A 15,910-nucleotide genomic window follows, 5' to 3' on the forward strand; every position below is an offset into this window, starting at 1 on the left:
TCACAAATATTCTAAATTTTTTAACAAAGATTTTTAATATTTCAAGGATTTGAAAGATTTTACCAACATTTTAAAATATTTCAAAAGATTTCAAATATTTTATAAAAATTTTGAACAATTGATAAATATTTCAAAGATTTCGAAAATTTCACAAATATTTCAAAATATTTTACCACGATTTCAAATGCTTAAAGTATTTTAAACAGTTTATCAAAAATTTTGAAGATTATAAATATTTTAAGGATTTCAAAGGAATACAAAATATTTCAAAACATTTCACAAAGATTTTAAAGATTTTACAACGATTTTAAAAGATTCTAAATGATTTCAAATATTTTCATGATTTTATATTAATACAAAATATATCAAATATTTCGAAAAATTGTAAAGATTTCAAATATTTCAACGATTTCAAAGATTTTACCAACATTTTAAAAGATTTCAAAAAATTTCAAATTTTTTACTGATTTCAAAAGAATACAAAATATTTCAAAAATTTTACAAAGATTTCACAAATATTTGAAAGATTTTACCAAAATTTTTAAATTATTTCAAAAGATTTCAAATATTTTACAAAAATGTTGAAAATTTCATAAATATTTCAAAGATTTCGAATATTTTACAAATATTTCAAAATATTTTACCACGATTTCAAATACTTAATATATTTCAAAGAGTTTATCAAAAATTTAAAAGATTTTAAATATTTTAATGATTTAAAATGAATACAAAATATTTCAAAAAATTCATTAAAATTTCATAAAGTGACCAGCATTCAAATATTTGGAACTTTTTTTAACGATTTCAAATCTATTTGGAAGATTGTAATAGATTTTACAAAGATTAAAAATATTTTACAAAGATTTCGAACATTTCAAAATATTTCACCAAGATTTCAAAGATTTTACTAAAATTTAAAAAGATTTCAAATATTTTAAGGATTTCAAAGGAATACAAAATATTTCAAAGATTTCGAAAAATGTTAAAGATATAAACGATTTTAAAATATGATTTCGAACATTTCACAGATATTTCCCAATATTTCAAGGATTTCAAAGATTTTACCAAAATATTAAAAGATTTCAAAAGATTTCAAATATTTTAATGATTTCAAATTAATACAAAATATTTCAAAAATTTTACAAAAATTTCACAAATATTTCAAATTTGTTTAACAAAGATTTCAAATATTTCAAGGATTTGAAAGATTTTACCAAAATTTAAAAATATTTCAGAAGATTTCAAATATTTTACAAAAATTTTGAACATTTCACAAAAGTTTCAAAACATTTGATAAATATTTCAAAGATTACGAACATTTCACAAATATTTCAAAATATTTTACCACGATTTCAAATATCTCAAGGATTTCAAAGATTTTAGTAAGATTTTACCAAGATTTTAAAAGATTTCAAATATTTTAATGATTTTAAATTAATATCTACAAAATATTTCAAAAAATTCATAAAGTAACCAGATATCAAAGATTTCAAAGATTTTACCAAAATTTTAAAAGATTTCAAAAGATTTCAAATTAATAGAAAATATTTCAAAGATTTCATAAAAATTTCATAAAAAAACAAACATTTCAATTATTTCAAAGATTTTACCAAAATTTTAAAATATTTCAAAAGATTTCAAATATTTTATAAAAATTTTGAACATTTCACAAAAGTTTCCAAACACTTAATAAATATTTCAAAGATTTCGAACATTTCACAAATATTTCAAAATATTTTACCACGATTTCAAATACTTAACCCTTTTTGAGATCTTTGAATTTGAAATATTTTTTATGCAAAAAAATTATTTATTTTTCTAACATTTTGACTATTCTAATTTTAATTGCAAATTGATCTTTTTTAGATGAAAATTTATGTACTTTGTTGAAGATTAGTCTTTTTTTTATAGAAACTAAAAAAATAATTCATTTTTTGAAAACTAATTTTTTTTCTTTAAAATTTACTTTTCTAACTGCAAACTAAACTATTCTAAATTCGTTTTTTTTTTATTAACTTCAAACTTCTAAAATCCTTAATCCCTAATCAATACTACAAAATAAAAAAAAATCCCTTAAAAGTTTCTAATTTTTTTTTGAAATTTTGGAAATTTTTCGAAATCTTCTTAAATATTTTTAAAAAATTAATTTTCTAAGATAAAAAACCATTTTTAATTTTCATAGGAATCTTAATGAATTTTTCGTATATAATTTTATTTTTAATTATTTGGAATCTTTTCAACTTTTGAATTATTTTTTTAATTCTTTCCAAACTTCTAAATATCGTTTAAAATGATTCGACTTTTTCCTACAATTCTTAATAAAACCTGCAAAATTTAAAAAGAATGCCCGAAAATATTCCAGATTATTTTTGCTTTACAATTTTTGAAATCTGTTTAAATCTTTTGAAAAATACTTTTAGGACTAATGACGGGGTTTATACAAAATTTTCCAATTTTTTACTTGGAAATAAGAATTTTCAATAAAAATGTAAATTTTCAGTTTAAAAAAATAGTTTTTTAAATTGATATTGAAAGTTAAAATTAAACTATTTTATTTATGTTTGCACTTTTTTTTAGATGAAAATTCCATTATTTAATTAAAAATTCGTGAATCAAAAAATTTTGTTTCTTGGTAGAAGATTATTGTTCTTGTTGGAAACTTCAGATAAATATTTATATTCAACTAGTTCGTGAAAAATTGAACTATTTTCTTAAATTAAAAATTTACATTTTTATTTTTTTTTTTTATTATTTTATGTTATATTTTGCAGGTTTTATTAAAAATTATCGAAAGTTTTGAAAGAATTTCAAAAATAATTCAACATTTAAAAAGATTCCAAATAATTAAAAAAAAATTATATACGAAAAATTCGTTAAAATTCCTATGAAAATTAAAAATGGTTTTATCTTAAAAAATTAATTCCAAGATAATATTTAAGAAAATTTCAAAAGATTTCCAAAATTTTAAACAAAAATCAGAAGCCTTTAAAGTATTTTTTTTTATTTTGCAGAATTGATTGAGAGTTTTATGAAAAATTCATATTAATTTAAGAGATATTTCCAAATTTAAAACAAAATTAACATTTGAAAAGATTCCAAACAAATTTTAAAGAAAATGTAGATTTTTGAAGATTTTAAAACAAAATTTTGAAGCTATTTAAGGATTTTTAAAGCTTGAAGATAATGAGAATTTTTTTTAAAGATTTCTGGGAAAATTTTCAATGATTTTTTTGTTTGAAAAATTATTTTGTACAAAATACGTAAAAAAAATTTTAACAAGAAAAATTTGAAAGTATAAGTAAAAAATAAACAATCATTACTTTGGAAAAAATTCAATTAGTTCAAAAGATATTTCGAAGTTTTGAAGAGATTCAAAAATAATTTAAATAGTTTAACAAAATATATATTTTTGAAGATCTTTAAATGAGATTTTGAAGTTTTTAAATGATTCTTTAAGATTTTCAGATAATAACAAAATATACATCAGATTCCTGTAACATTTTTTAGTGATTTTTCTTTTTAAAAAATAATTTAATAGCATTGAAATTATAGCGTGAATTTTTTTAACTTTTGATCTGTACAATTTATTAAACTTATAATTTTTTTATTTTGCAATTTAGCGATATTTATTTTAAAATTGAAAAATTAAAATGATTCTCTATTTTTTAAAAATTAATGTTAAAGTATATTTAAAAATATTAAAAAATATTTCCAAAATTGTCAGAAAATAATATAGAAGATTTTAACGCATTATTTTCATTTTGCAGGATTTATTATGAGTTTTAGGGAAAACTCGAAAAATATAAAAAATTGTTTAGAATTTTCAAAAGAATTTCCAAACTGATAGAAAATTTAAAAATATTCCATAATATGTTAAGCAAAATGTAGATTTTTGAAGATTTTGAAACTTTTTGAGCATTTTGAAATGCTCAAAAAAAAGAAAAAAATTGATCTAAAATTCCTAGAAAAATTAAAAATAAGTTTATATTTTGAGTATAGGCTCTACTTTATTATATACTTTTCTAATAAAACGCAATTTTTCAGCTTTATGAGTTTGAATTGTTTCATTTTAACCCTTAAAAGGCATACTGGGTGTAATATACCCAGCGACTTATTTGCGCTTTAAGAAAACGTACCAAATTCAAGAAAATGGAACATTTGGCACCAGAGTAACAAATCACATGAAAACCTATTTTTCTATATCATTTTCACATAATTTTGATTTTTATAATTTTTATATGCAATTTAATATCAATAAAATAGTTTAATCACGCAAAGCACGGTGTTTTATTTTTCATTGAATCAAATCTTTTATTTTTTTAGAATAAAGTTGTGAATTTCAGAGTGAAAGAAGTCATTTTAAAATTTTTTTGCAAAAAAGATTTTTTTAACTACTTTAAAATTCGAAAACTGTTATGAAACCTTTTTCTCCTTCAACTAGATAGATGAAACATGATTAATTGATTTTCTTGTAAAAAAGTATCCAATACCGTCGGCACAGCACACGTTTGAATACCCTTGGGTGTTAAACACCCAGCAGGCTCTTTATGTAATTTTACGGAAGTGTGCCCTTTGAGATTTAATCGTAAAAAATGTTTTGCGAACCGGAAAATGATTGAAAATTGCTGAAAATATTTCTAAAAATAATAGATGTTTGATAATATTAGGTAAAATATGACAATTTATATTTTCATATAATAGTTAAGTATTAATTATAAATGATTCCAGTAATTTGGACTCTTTAGAATACTCTGGAAAGCCTGCTAGTATACCTTTTGCGTAAACTGCATTATCAGCGGCAACGACGATCGCAAGACGTCCATCCCAGGCGCTGCTTTCCACCCAGGAGACGGCATTGAAGAGAGCAGCAGTGCCTCCATAACAGGCATTGGTCGAATCAACGCCCTCGATGTCCGTGGAACCCGAGGGTTCAAAAAGCTGCATCAACACGGACTTGACAGATTTGCTCTTGTCGAGGATCGTCTCGGTCCCGACTTCCAAGCGCCCAATGTCCTCTGGTTTCACTCTGTACCTCTCCATCAGACGACTAACTACTGTCAGACAGAGAGAATTGATGTCCTCCCTGTCTGTGCAAAATCCCATTCTCGATTGGCCCAATCCAATCGTATATTTTCCGGCGGAAACGCCATCGAATTTTTCCAGCTCTTCCTGGTCCACATATTGGGCCGGGAAGTAGAGCTCCATCGCCTTAATGCCGACGTCTTTGGGCCACATGATGATTTAAAGGTGAAGGAAGGGTGGTATGTACAATAATCTGGAATCGAAATTTCGAAATCCATTATTCGTCAATTCAATGATTTAGGAGAGAAGAAAATTTACAGGGATCCGGAATACTGGACTCATTTGCAGGAGCAAAAATTTTTAAAATAAATGAATAGTGAAATTAAATTATGAATATTTAACTAAAATTCTTGAATTTTTTAACGGAAAGATAGAAATTTTTAAACCAATAGATGAATTTTGAACTAGAAAAAAAAATGAAATTTCAACAGAAAGTATAATAGTTACATTTTTCGTAAAAAAAATTAATTTTCAACTTGACTGATCAATTTGAATTTTTAAACGAAAAGATGAATGAATTAATCTATTAGAATCTTCTAAACAAATTTGAAATCGTTAAAAAAAATTTGAAATCTTTGAAATCTGGTCACTTTATGAAATTTTTGAAATATTTTGTATTGATTTAAAATCATTAAAATATTTGAAATCTATTAAAATTTTGGTAAAATCTTTGAAATCCTTGAAAAATTTGAAATCTTGATGAAATATTTTTAAAAATTTGTGAAATCTTTGTAAAATCTTTCAAATATTTGTAAATTTGTATGAAATCTTTGTAAAATATTTGTGAAATCTTTTTAAATCTTCTATACAAAATTTAAATCGCTTAAAATCTTTAGAAAGATGTTCGAAATATTTGGAATATTTTGTATTAATTTAAAATCATTTAAAATCTTTTAAAATCGTTCTGAAATCTTTAAAATCTTTGTGAAATGTTTTGAAACTTTTGTGAAGTGTCCGAAATATTTGTAAAATCTCTGAAATTGTTGTGAAATCTTTTAAGATCTTCTAAACAAATTTAAAATCGTTTATATCTTTAAAATTTTTCGAAATCTTTGAAGTCTTTTTAAATTTTGGTAAAATCTTTGAAACGTTGGTGAAATATTTTGAAATGTTCGAAATATTTGTAAAATCTTTGTAAAATCCATTACAATCTTCTAAACAAATTTGGAACCGTTAAAAAAATTTCGAAATATTTGAAATCTGGTTTTAAAATTTTGGTAAACTCATTGAAACACTTCAAGTATTTGAAATCTTGGTGAAATATTTTGAAATATTTGTGAAATGTTCGAAATCTTCTTAAAATTTTTGAAATATTTTTTTTTTAAACTTTCGTGAAATGTTTAAAATTTTCATTAAATATTTGAAATCTTTCGAAATCTTCTTAAAATTTTTGAAATATTTTTTCTTTAAACTTTCGTGAAATGTTCAAAGTTTTCATTAAATATTTGAAATCTTTCGAAATCTTTTAAAATTTTGGTAAAATCTTTGAAATCCTTGAAACATTTGAAATCTTGGTGAAATATTTTGAAATATTTGGAAATATTTGTGAAATCTTTGTAAAATCTTTTAAATATTTTGTATTAATTTAAAACCATTAGAATATTTCAAATCTTTTGAGTTAATTTGAAATCATTAAAATATTTAAAATATTTTGAAATCTTTTAAAATTTTGGTAATATCTTTCAAATATTTCTGAAATCTTTTGAAATCTCTTAAAATTTTGAAAAAATCTTTGAAATCCTGTAAAATCTTTAAAATATTTATGAAATGGAAATTTTGAAAACTCTTAAAATTTTGGTAAAATCATTGAAATCCTTGAAATATTTAAAATCAAGGTGAAATATTTTGAAATATCCGTGAAATGTTCGAAATCTTTGTAAAGTCTTTTAAAATATTTATAAAATGAAAATTTGAAATCTTTTGAAAACTCTTAAAATTTTGGTAAAATCATTGAAATCCTTGAAATATTTAAAATCTTGGTGAAATATTTTGAAATATCCGTGAAATGTTCGAAATCTTTATAAAGTCTTTTAAAATATTTATAAAATGAAAATTTGAAATCTTTTGAAAACTCTTAAAATTTTGGTAAAATCATTGAAATCCTTGAAACATTTAAAATCTTGGTAAAATATTTTGAAATATCCGTGAAATGTTCGAAATCTTTGTAGAGTCTTTTAAAATCTTCTAAACAAATTTGAAACCGGTTAAAATCTGAAAATTGTTTCAAATTCTTTGAAATCTGGTTACTTTTTGTAATTTTTCAAATATTTTGTATTCATTTGAAATTTACTGGGATCCGGAATACTGGACTCATTTGTTGGACTTTTTAGCCAAACAGATGAATTTTTAACTTAAATTATGAATATTTAACTAAAATACTTGAATTTTTGAACGAAAAGATAAATTTTTAAACGAATAAATGAGTTTTGAACTAGAAAAAAAATGAAATATCAACAGAAAGTGTAATAGTTACATTTTTCGTAAAAAAATTAATTGTCAACTTAACTGATCAATTTGAATTTTGAAACGAAAAGATGAATTTTGAAATAATAAGATTAATTTTCAAACCAAAAGATTAGTTTCCTATCAAAAACAAATTTTTAAATAAATAGATGACTTTTGAACTAGGAAAAAATTCAATTTTCCACAGAAAATAGCATATTCACATTTTTAGTAAAAAAAGAATTTCATTTTGCAAGATCAGTTTTCAACGAAAATTATGAATATTTAACTAAAATATTTGAATTTTTAACAAAAAAGATGGATGTTTAAACTATAAGATTAATTTTCAAACCAACAGATTAATTTTCTACCAAAAAATACAATTTTTTTAACAAAATATGTGAATTTTAACGAAATAGTTGAATTTTGAATCAAAGGAAACAAATTTTTAAACAGATAGATGAATTCTGAACTAGAAAAAAATTCAAATTTCCACAGAAAATAGCATAGTCACATTATTAGTTAAAAAAATTTTCCATCTTAAAAGATCAATTTTGAACTAAAATTATGAATATTTAACTAAAATACTTGAATTTTTAACTTAAAAGATAAATTATTGAACAATAAGATTAATTTTCAAACAAAAAGAATACTTTTCTACATAAAAATACAATTTTTCAACAAAATATATGAATTTTAATGAAATAGTTCCATTGTCAATCAAAGGGCACCAATTTTCAACTAAATACATGAATTTTGAAAAACTAGAAAAAAAAACAATTTTCAACAGAAAATACAATAGTTACATTATTAGTAAAAAATAATTTTCATCTGGAAAGATTAATTTTCAACCAAAACTATGAATATTTAACCAAAATACTTATATTTCTAACTAAAAAGATGAATTTTTAAACAATGATATTAATTTTCTTTAAAAAAAGTACAATTTTTCAACATAATACTTGAATTTTTAACCAAAAAGATGAGTTATTAAACAATAATATTCATTTTCAAACAAAAAGATTAATTTTCTATAGAAAAATACACTTTTTCAACAAAATACATGAATTTTGAACTAGAAAAAAATCAATTTTTAACAGAAAGTAGAATAGTTACATTTTTCGTCAAAAAATAATTTTCATCATAACTGATAAATTTTCACATAAAATTATTATTATAATATTATTATTTTCAAGCGATAATATTAATTTTCTAAAAAAAAAAACACTTTTTCAACAACATACTTGCATTTTTGACCGAAAAGATGAATTTTTAAATAATAAGATTAATTTTCAAACAAACAGATTCATTTTCTACCAACAAATATAATTTTTCAACAGAATATATGAATTTTAACGAAATAGTTGAATTTTCAATCAAATAGATGAATTTTGAACTAGAAAATAAATCCATTTTTAACAGAAAATAAAATAGTTATATTTTTAATAAAAAAAGATGAATTATTGAACAAATAAGATTTATTTTCCATCAAAAAATACAATTTTTCAACAAAATAGATCAATTTTAGATTAGAAACAATTTTTTAACAGAAAAAAGAATAGTTACATTTTTAGTAAAGAAAAATTAATTTTCTTCTTGACTGACAACTTTTCAGATAAATTTATGAATATTTAAATAAAATAATATACTTCAATTTTTAACAAAAAAGATGAATTATTGAACAATAAGATTAATATTCTATAAAAAATACAATTTTTCAACGAAATAGATGAATTTTGAATTTGAAAAAAAATCAATTTTTAACAGAAAATAGAACAGTTACATTTTTAGTACAAAAAAATTAATTTTCATCTCGACTGATCAATTTTAAACTGAAATTATGAATATTTAACCAGAATACTTTAATTTTTAACCGAAAAGATGAATTTTTAAACAATAAGGTTAATTTTCTACTACAAAATACAATTTTTTAACAATATATATGAATTTTAACGAAATAGTTGACTTTTCAATCAAAGGACACACATTTTTAAACAAATAGATGAATTTTGAACTAGAAAAAAATGCCACTTTCCACTTTAATCAATTTTCAACTAAAATTATGAATATTTAACTAAAAAGATAAACTATTGAACAATAAGATTATTTTCAAACAAAAATATTAATTTTCTACATAAAAAATACACTTTTTCAACAAAATACTTGCATTTTTTAACGAAAAGACGAATTTTTAAACAATAATATTCATTTTCAAACAAAAAAAATTAATTTTCTATCAAAAAATACAATTTTTCAACAAAATATATGAATTTAAACGAAATAGTTCCATTTTCAATGAAAGAACACCAATTTTTATACAAATAGATGAATTTTGAACTAAAAAAAATTCCACTTTCCATAGAAAATAGCATTGTCAAATTTTTAGTAAAAAAAAAAATTTTTATCTTGAAAGATCAATTTTCAACTAAATTTATGAAGATTTAACTAAAATACTTGAATTTTTAACTAAAAAGATGAATTTTTAAACAATAAGATTATTTTTAAATAACAATATTAATTTTCTACACAAAAAATACACTTTTTCAACAAAATACATCAATTTTTAACCGAAAAGATGAATTTTTAAACAAGAAGATGAATTTTCAAACAAAAAGTTGAATTTTGTACAAAAAAATAATTTTTTATCAAAATATATTAATTTTAACGAAATAGTTGAATTTTCAATAAAAATAAAGCAAATTTTTAAATAAATAGAGGAATTTTATACTAGAAAAAAATCCATTTTTAATAGAAAATAGAACAGTAACTTTTTAGGTAAACAAAAAATTAATTTTCATCTTGACTGATAAATTTTGAAATAAAAATATAAATATTTAACTAAAATACTTGAATTTTTCACTAAAAAGTTGAATTTTTAAAGAATATGATTAATTAAAAAAAAAAAAGAATAATTTTCTACCAAAAAATACAATTTTTCAACAAAATATATGAATTTAAAGAAATAGTTCCATTTTCAATCAAAGAATACCCATTTTTAAACAAATAGATGAATTTTGAACTAAAAAAATTCAACTTTCCATAGAAAATGTTATAGTGTCAAATTTTTAGTGAAAAAAAAAAAATAATTTTCATCTTGAAAGATCAATTTTCAACTAAATTGATGAATATTTGATTAAAATAGTTGATTTTTTAACTAAAAAGACGAATTTTTAAACAATAAGATTATTTTCAAACAATATTAATTTTCTACGCAAAAAAATACACTTTTTCAACAAAATACTTCCATTTTTAACCTAAAAGATGAATTTTTAAACAATAAGATCAATTTTCAACTAAATTTATGAATATTTAACTAAAATACTTGAACTTTTAACTGAAAAGATGATTTTTTAAACGATATGATTTTTTTAAAACAATAATATTAATTTTCTACACAAAAAAATACACTTTTTCAACAAAATAGATGAATTTTGAACTAGAAAAAAAAAAATTTTTTAATAGAAAATATAATAGTTGCATTTTTAGTAATTACAAAAAATTAATTTTCATCTTGACTGATAAATTTTCAGATAAAAACATGAATATTTAATTAAAAAGATAAATGTTTAAACAATAAAATTCATTTTCAAAAAAAGCATAATTTTCTATAAAAAAATACAATTTTTCAACAAAATATATGAATTTTATTTATATTTCTTTATAATTATTTATATTTATTTATATTTATTTATATTTATTTATATTTATTTATATTTATTTATATTCATTCATATTTATTTATATTTATGAATATTTATGAATATTTAACTAAAATACTTGAATTTTTAAACAAAAAGATTAATTTTGTACCAAAAAAAAATAATAATTTTTCATCAAAACATATGAATTTTAACGAAATAGTTCAATTTTCAAGAAAAAAGAAATAAATTTTTAAATAAATAGATGAATTTTGAACTAGAAAAAAATCCATTTTTAATAGAAAATAAAAAAGTGACATTTTTAGTAAACAAAAAATTAATTTTCATCTTAACTGATAAATTTTTAGATAAAATTATGAATATTTAAATAAAATACTTGAATTTTTAACCAAAAAAATGAATTATTAAATAATGAGATTAATTTTCAAACAAAAAGATTAATTTTGAACTAGAAAAAAAATCAATTTTTAACAGAAAATATAATAGCGACATTTTTAGTAAAAAAAAAATAATAATTTTGTATCCTGACTGATCTACTTTAATCTAAAACTATAAATATTTAATTAAATTTTCAACTAAACTGATGAGTTTTGAACTGTAAAAAACATCACTTTTCAACAGGAAATACAATAGTAATCTTGTAATGATTTTTCAAATTAAATTTCTAAAACAATTTACCATTAAGAAACTAATTACCCTTTTATAAAGGTACTTTCACAAATGAAAAAAAAATTAATTTCACATATAAATAGTACCATTTTTACTCATTTATATATTATTAGATAACATAGGGATTTCAAAACCTATAATTATGGAAAATAAAGTTGTAAACTTGACAATGAAAGTATCGAAGAAACGAAGAGCCTTCGCGCAAGAAGTGAAATCTTAACGAGACACTTTCACTCCATAAAAATTGAAACATTCTCAGCTTTCTTTAGATATGACAGTTATAACAATATTTTATCGATTTTATTGATGATAATCGAAAAACTGAGACCTCGAAAAATCCCTTTTTTCTAAGAACGTTACCATTTAATTTGATTGAAAATAAAAATGTTATGAAAAATCAAGCGTAAACAATTATAATTACAAATTATTGTTGATAAGATTTTTAATTGTGTCTTCTATTTTAAAAAGCCAATTAAAAACCTTATCAAAATTTCCATTTAAAAATTGGTATGTGCCTATTTTATTTGATACAAGCACTTATTCTTATTAATAATCTCTTAATTATTTTAGACTGTACAGTCCAAAAAAGATTAAACTTTATCCAAAACTCATTCAATGTTGAACCAAATAGTTCGAATTTTCAAAGCAAAAAGACAATTTTTTCTATCAGATAGTTGAATCATCAAATTGAAAATGTGAATTTTGAAAAAAAAAATGTTTATTTCAATCAAAAAAGATACATTTTCAATCTAAAACGAGAATTTTTCTAGAAAAAAATGACAGATTTTCAACACAATAGTTGAAGTTTTGACACCAAAAAAACAAGATGACTTTTTAATAGAATAATTAAATTTTCCACAAAATGGATAAAGTTTTAATCAAACAGTTAATTTTTCAAACGAAAAAGACAAAATTTCTAAGAAGATAAATGAATTATCAAACATGAAAAGGTGAATTTTCAACAAAAAATATAATTTCCAACCATAAAATATGAATTTTCAGCCAAGCGGATAATTTTTTAAACAAAAAAATAAATTCACTTCAAGAAAAGAGACATTTTAAACCAATAGTTGAATTTCAACTAAAGAAGATAAATTTTCATCTGGAAAGAATCAATTTGAATTAAAAATATCATCTTTTAAGCAAAAATGAAATGGTTCCATTTTGAATTTAAAAAAGTAATGCTCCACAAAAAAAAAGAATGTTCAATAATATAGTTATATATTCAACCAAATACATGAATTTTCCCCTAAAATGATAAATCTTCACAAAAAAAATGTTTTCCCAAAAAAGAATTCAACATTCAATCAAATAGTTAATTTTTTCACAAAAAAGATATTTTTTGAGCCAAAACGATTAATTTACTACCAAAAACGACGATTTTTCAACCAAATAGTTGGATATTTAACCAGATAATTGAATGTACAATAAGAAGTATAAATTTTCAATGAAATAGTTGAATTTTTAACTGAAAAAAGATATAATTTTCAACTAAAAATGGAGTATTATTTCAATTTTCAGTTAAAAAATTAATTTTCGACTAAAAATGAAACGAATTTTTAACCAAAGACATGATTTCAAATAAGGAAATGAATTTTCAAGTCAAATGATAAATCTTCGAAAACAAAAATAAATTTTCAATTAAACAATTCAACTTTCAACCGAATAGTTGAATTTTCAATACAAAATATAATTTTTAAACAGGAAGATTAATTTACTACCAAAAAAAGACGAATTTTCAACCAAATGATTGAATTTTTAAACAAATAATTAAATTTACAACAAAATTATACATTCGCAACCAAAAAGTAGTCTAATTATTAACTGATAAAGGTAAATTTTTAACTAAAAATGAAATACTTACATTTTCTGTTAAAAAATTAATTTTCTTCCAATAATGAAACCACTTTTCAAAAAGGTAGTTTAATTTTTAACCAAAAATAAATTCTAAATTAAAATTATGAATCTTCGAAAACAAAAATTGATTAAAAAAAGTTCATCTTTCAAACAAATGTTAGTTGAATTTTTAACTAAAAAGGTGTATTTTCAACGAAAAATGGAATATTAAAATTTTCGGTTAAAAAATTAAATTTAAACTAATAATTAAATTTTTAACCAAACATTTGAATTTACAGCAAAAAGTATAAATTTTCAACAAAATAGTTAATTTTTTAACTGAAAAATTAGATTTTTAACTAAAAAAAGAATATTGAAATTGATGTCTAAAAAATTAATTTTCAACCAATAATGAAACGAATATTCGACAAAATAGTTAAGGTTTTAATTTAACATGAATTTTCAACTGAAATTATGAATCATCGAAAAGGAAAATTGATTTTCAAAGAAAAAGTTCAGCTTTCAACCAAAAGTTCGTTGAATTTCGAACTAAAAAAGATAAATTTCCAACTAAAAATGTAATATTATTTCAATTTTCTTTGAAAAAATTAATTGTTAACTAATAATAAAACGAATTTTTAAGAAAATAATTAAATTTTTAAACAAACGCCTGATAATTTTTGAAACAAAACGATTAATTTACTACCAAAAGACTAATTTTCAACGAAACACTTGAATTTACACAAAAAAATTATAAATTTTCAACAAAATAGTTGGTTTTTAACTAAAAAAGATCAATTTAAAACTAAAAATGGAATACTTAAATTTTTGCTTTGGTCAAGAAAACACTTACATTTTTTACCAAACATAAATTTTTAGTTTTTTTTTCAAAAAAGCTTGAACCTAATAGTTAAATTTTCAACCAAATAGATCAATTTCTAATTGAAAAAGATAATTTTTTAACAAAAAATGGAATAGCGATATTGTCAGTCAAACAAATTTTCAAACAAAAATTTTAAAATGTTCAACAAAATAGTCAAATTTTCACGGAAAGACATGAATTTTAAATTAAAAAAGATGAACCTTCAATAACAAAAATTGATTTTTAAACAAATAAATAATTTTTTTAACGAAAAGATTTATTTACTGCCAAACAAGACGATTTTGTAAACAAATAGTTGAATTTACAACAAAAAGTATCAATAATTTCCAACCAAATAGTTGAATTTTTAAGTAAAAAAGATCAAGTTTCAACTGACAATGGAATATTTAGATTTTCGGTTGAAAAATTAATTTTCGATTAATAATAAAATGAATTTTGAAGAAAACATTGACATTTTTAACCAAAGAAATGAATGATTTTCAAAAAAAAGTTCAATTTTCCACCAATAGTTGAATTGTTAACCGAAAAAATAATGTTTTAATCTTTTAAACTAAAAGGTGAATTTTGAATCAAATAGTTAATGTTTAACTGAAAAATATAAAGTTTCAACCAACTGTGGAATAATTAAATTTTCAATAAAATAGTCAAATTTCCAAGGAAAAGCGTGATTTTTTAACAAAAAAAATTAATTTTCGAAAACGAAAATTGATTTAATAAAAAATTTAATCTTTTAAACAAATTATAGTAGAATTTTTAAATAGAAAGGATAAATTTTCAAATAAAAATTGAATATTTAGATTTTCGGTTAAAAAATTAATTTTTAAGGAAAAATTTACATTTTTAACTAAAGAAATGATTGATTTTCAAAAAAAAAGTTCAGTTTTCAAACAAAAATATCATTTTTCAATCTTTTCAACTAAAAGGTGAATTTGCAATCAAATAGTTAATGTTTAACTAAAAAATATAAAGTTTCAACCAACTATGGAATATTTAAATTTTCAAGCAAAAATTAAACGAATTTTCAATAAAATAGTCAAATTTTCAAGGAAAGGCATGAATTTTCAACAAAAAAGATGAATTTTCAAAAAGGAAAATTGATTTAATAAAAAAGTTCATCTTTTAAACAAATTATAGTAGAATTTTTAAATAGAAAGGATACATTTTCAAATAAAAATTGAATATTTAGATGTTCGGTTAAAAAATTAATTGTTAGTTAATAATAAAACGAATTTTTAAGGAAAAATTTACATTTTTAACTAAACAAATGATTGATTTTCAAAAAAAAAGTTCAGTTTTCAACCAAAAATATTATTTTTTAATCTTTTCAACTAAAAGGTGA

The 15,910-nt window shown here is 20.4% G+C and overlaps 1 protein-coding gene across 2 annotated transcripts in view; it reads right to left on the reverse strand.

The window, feature by feature from the left end:
- The window catches only part of LOC117173450 (hydroxymethylglutaryl-CoA synthase 1), a 29,023-nt gene that overhangs the window by 1,548 nt on the left and 11,565 nt on the right, over positions 1-15,910 (reverse strand). For both annotated transcript variants that reach the window (XM_033362026.1, XM_033362027.1), the window contains exon 2: positions 4,773-5,275. In XM_033362026.1, coding sequence (XP_033217917.1) covers positions 4,773-5,235 — 463 coding nt within the window. In that variant the 5' untranslated portion in view covers positions 5,236-5,275. The remainder of the gene's footprint in view (positions 1-4,772; positions 5,276-15,910) is intronic.

The sequence above is a fragment of the Belonocnema kinseyi genome, chromosome 5, assembly GCF_010883055.1.
Source record: "Belonocnema kinseyi isolate 2016_QV_RU_SX_M_011 chromosome 5, B_treatae_v1, whole genome shotgun sequence".
Lineage (NCBI taxonomy): Eukaryota > Metazoa > Arthropoda > Insecta > Hymenoptera > Cynipidae > Belonocnema > Belonocnema kinseyi.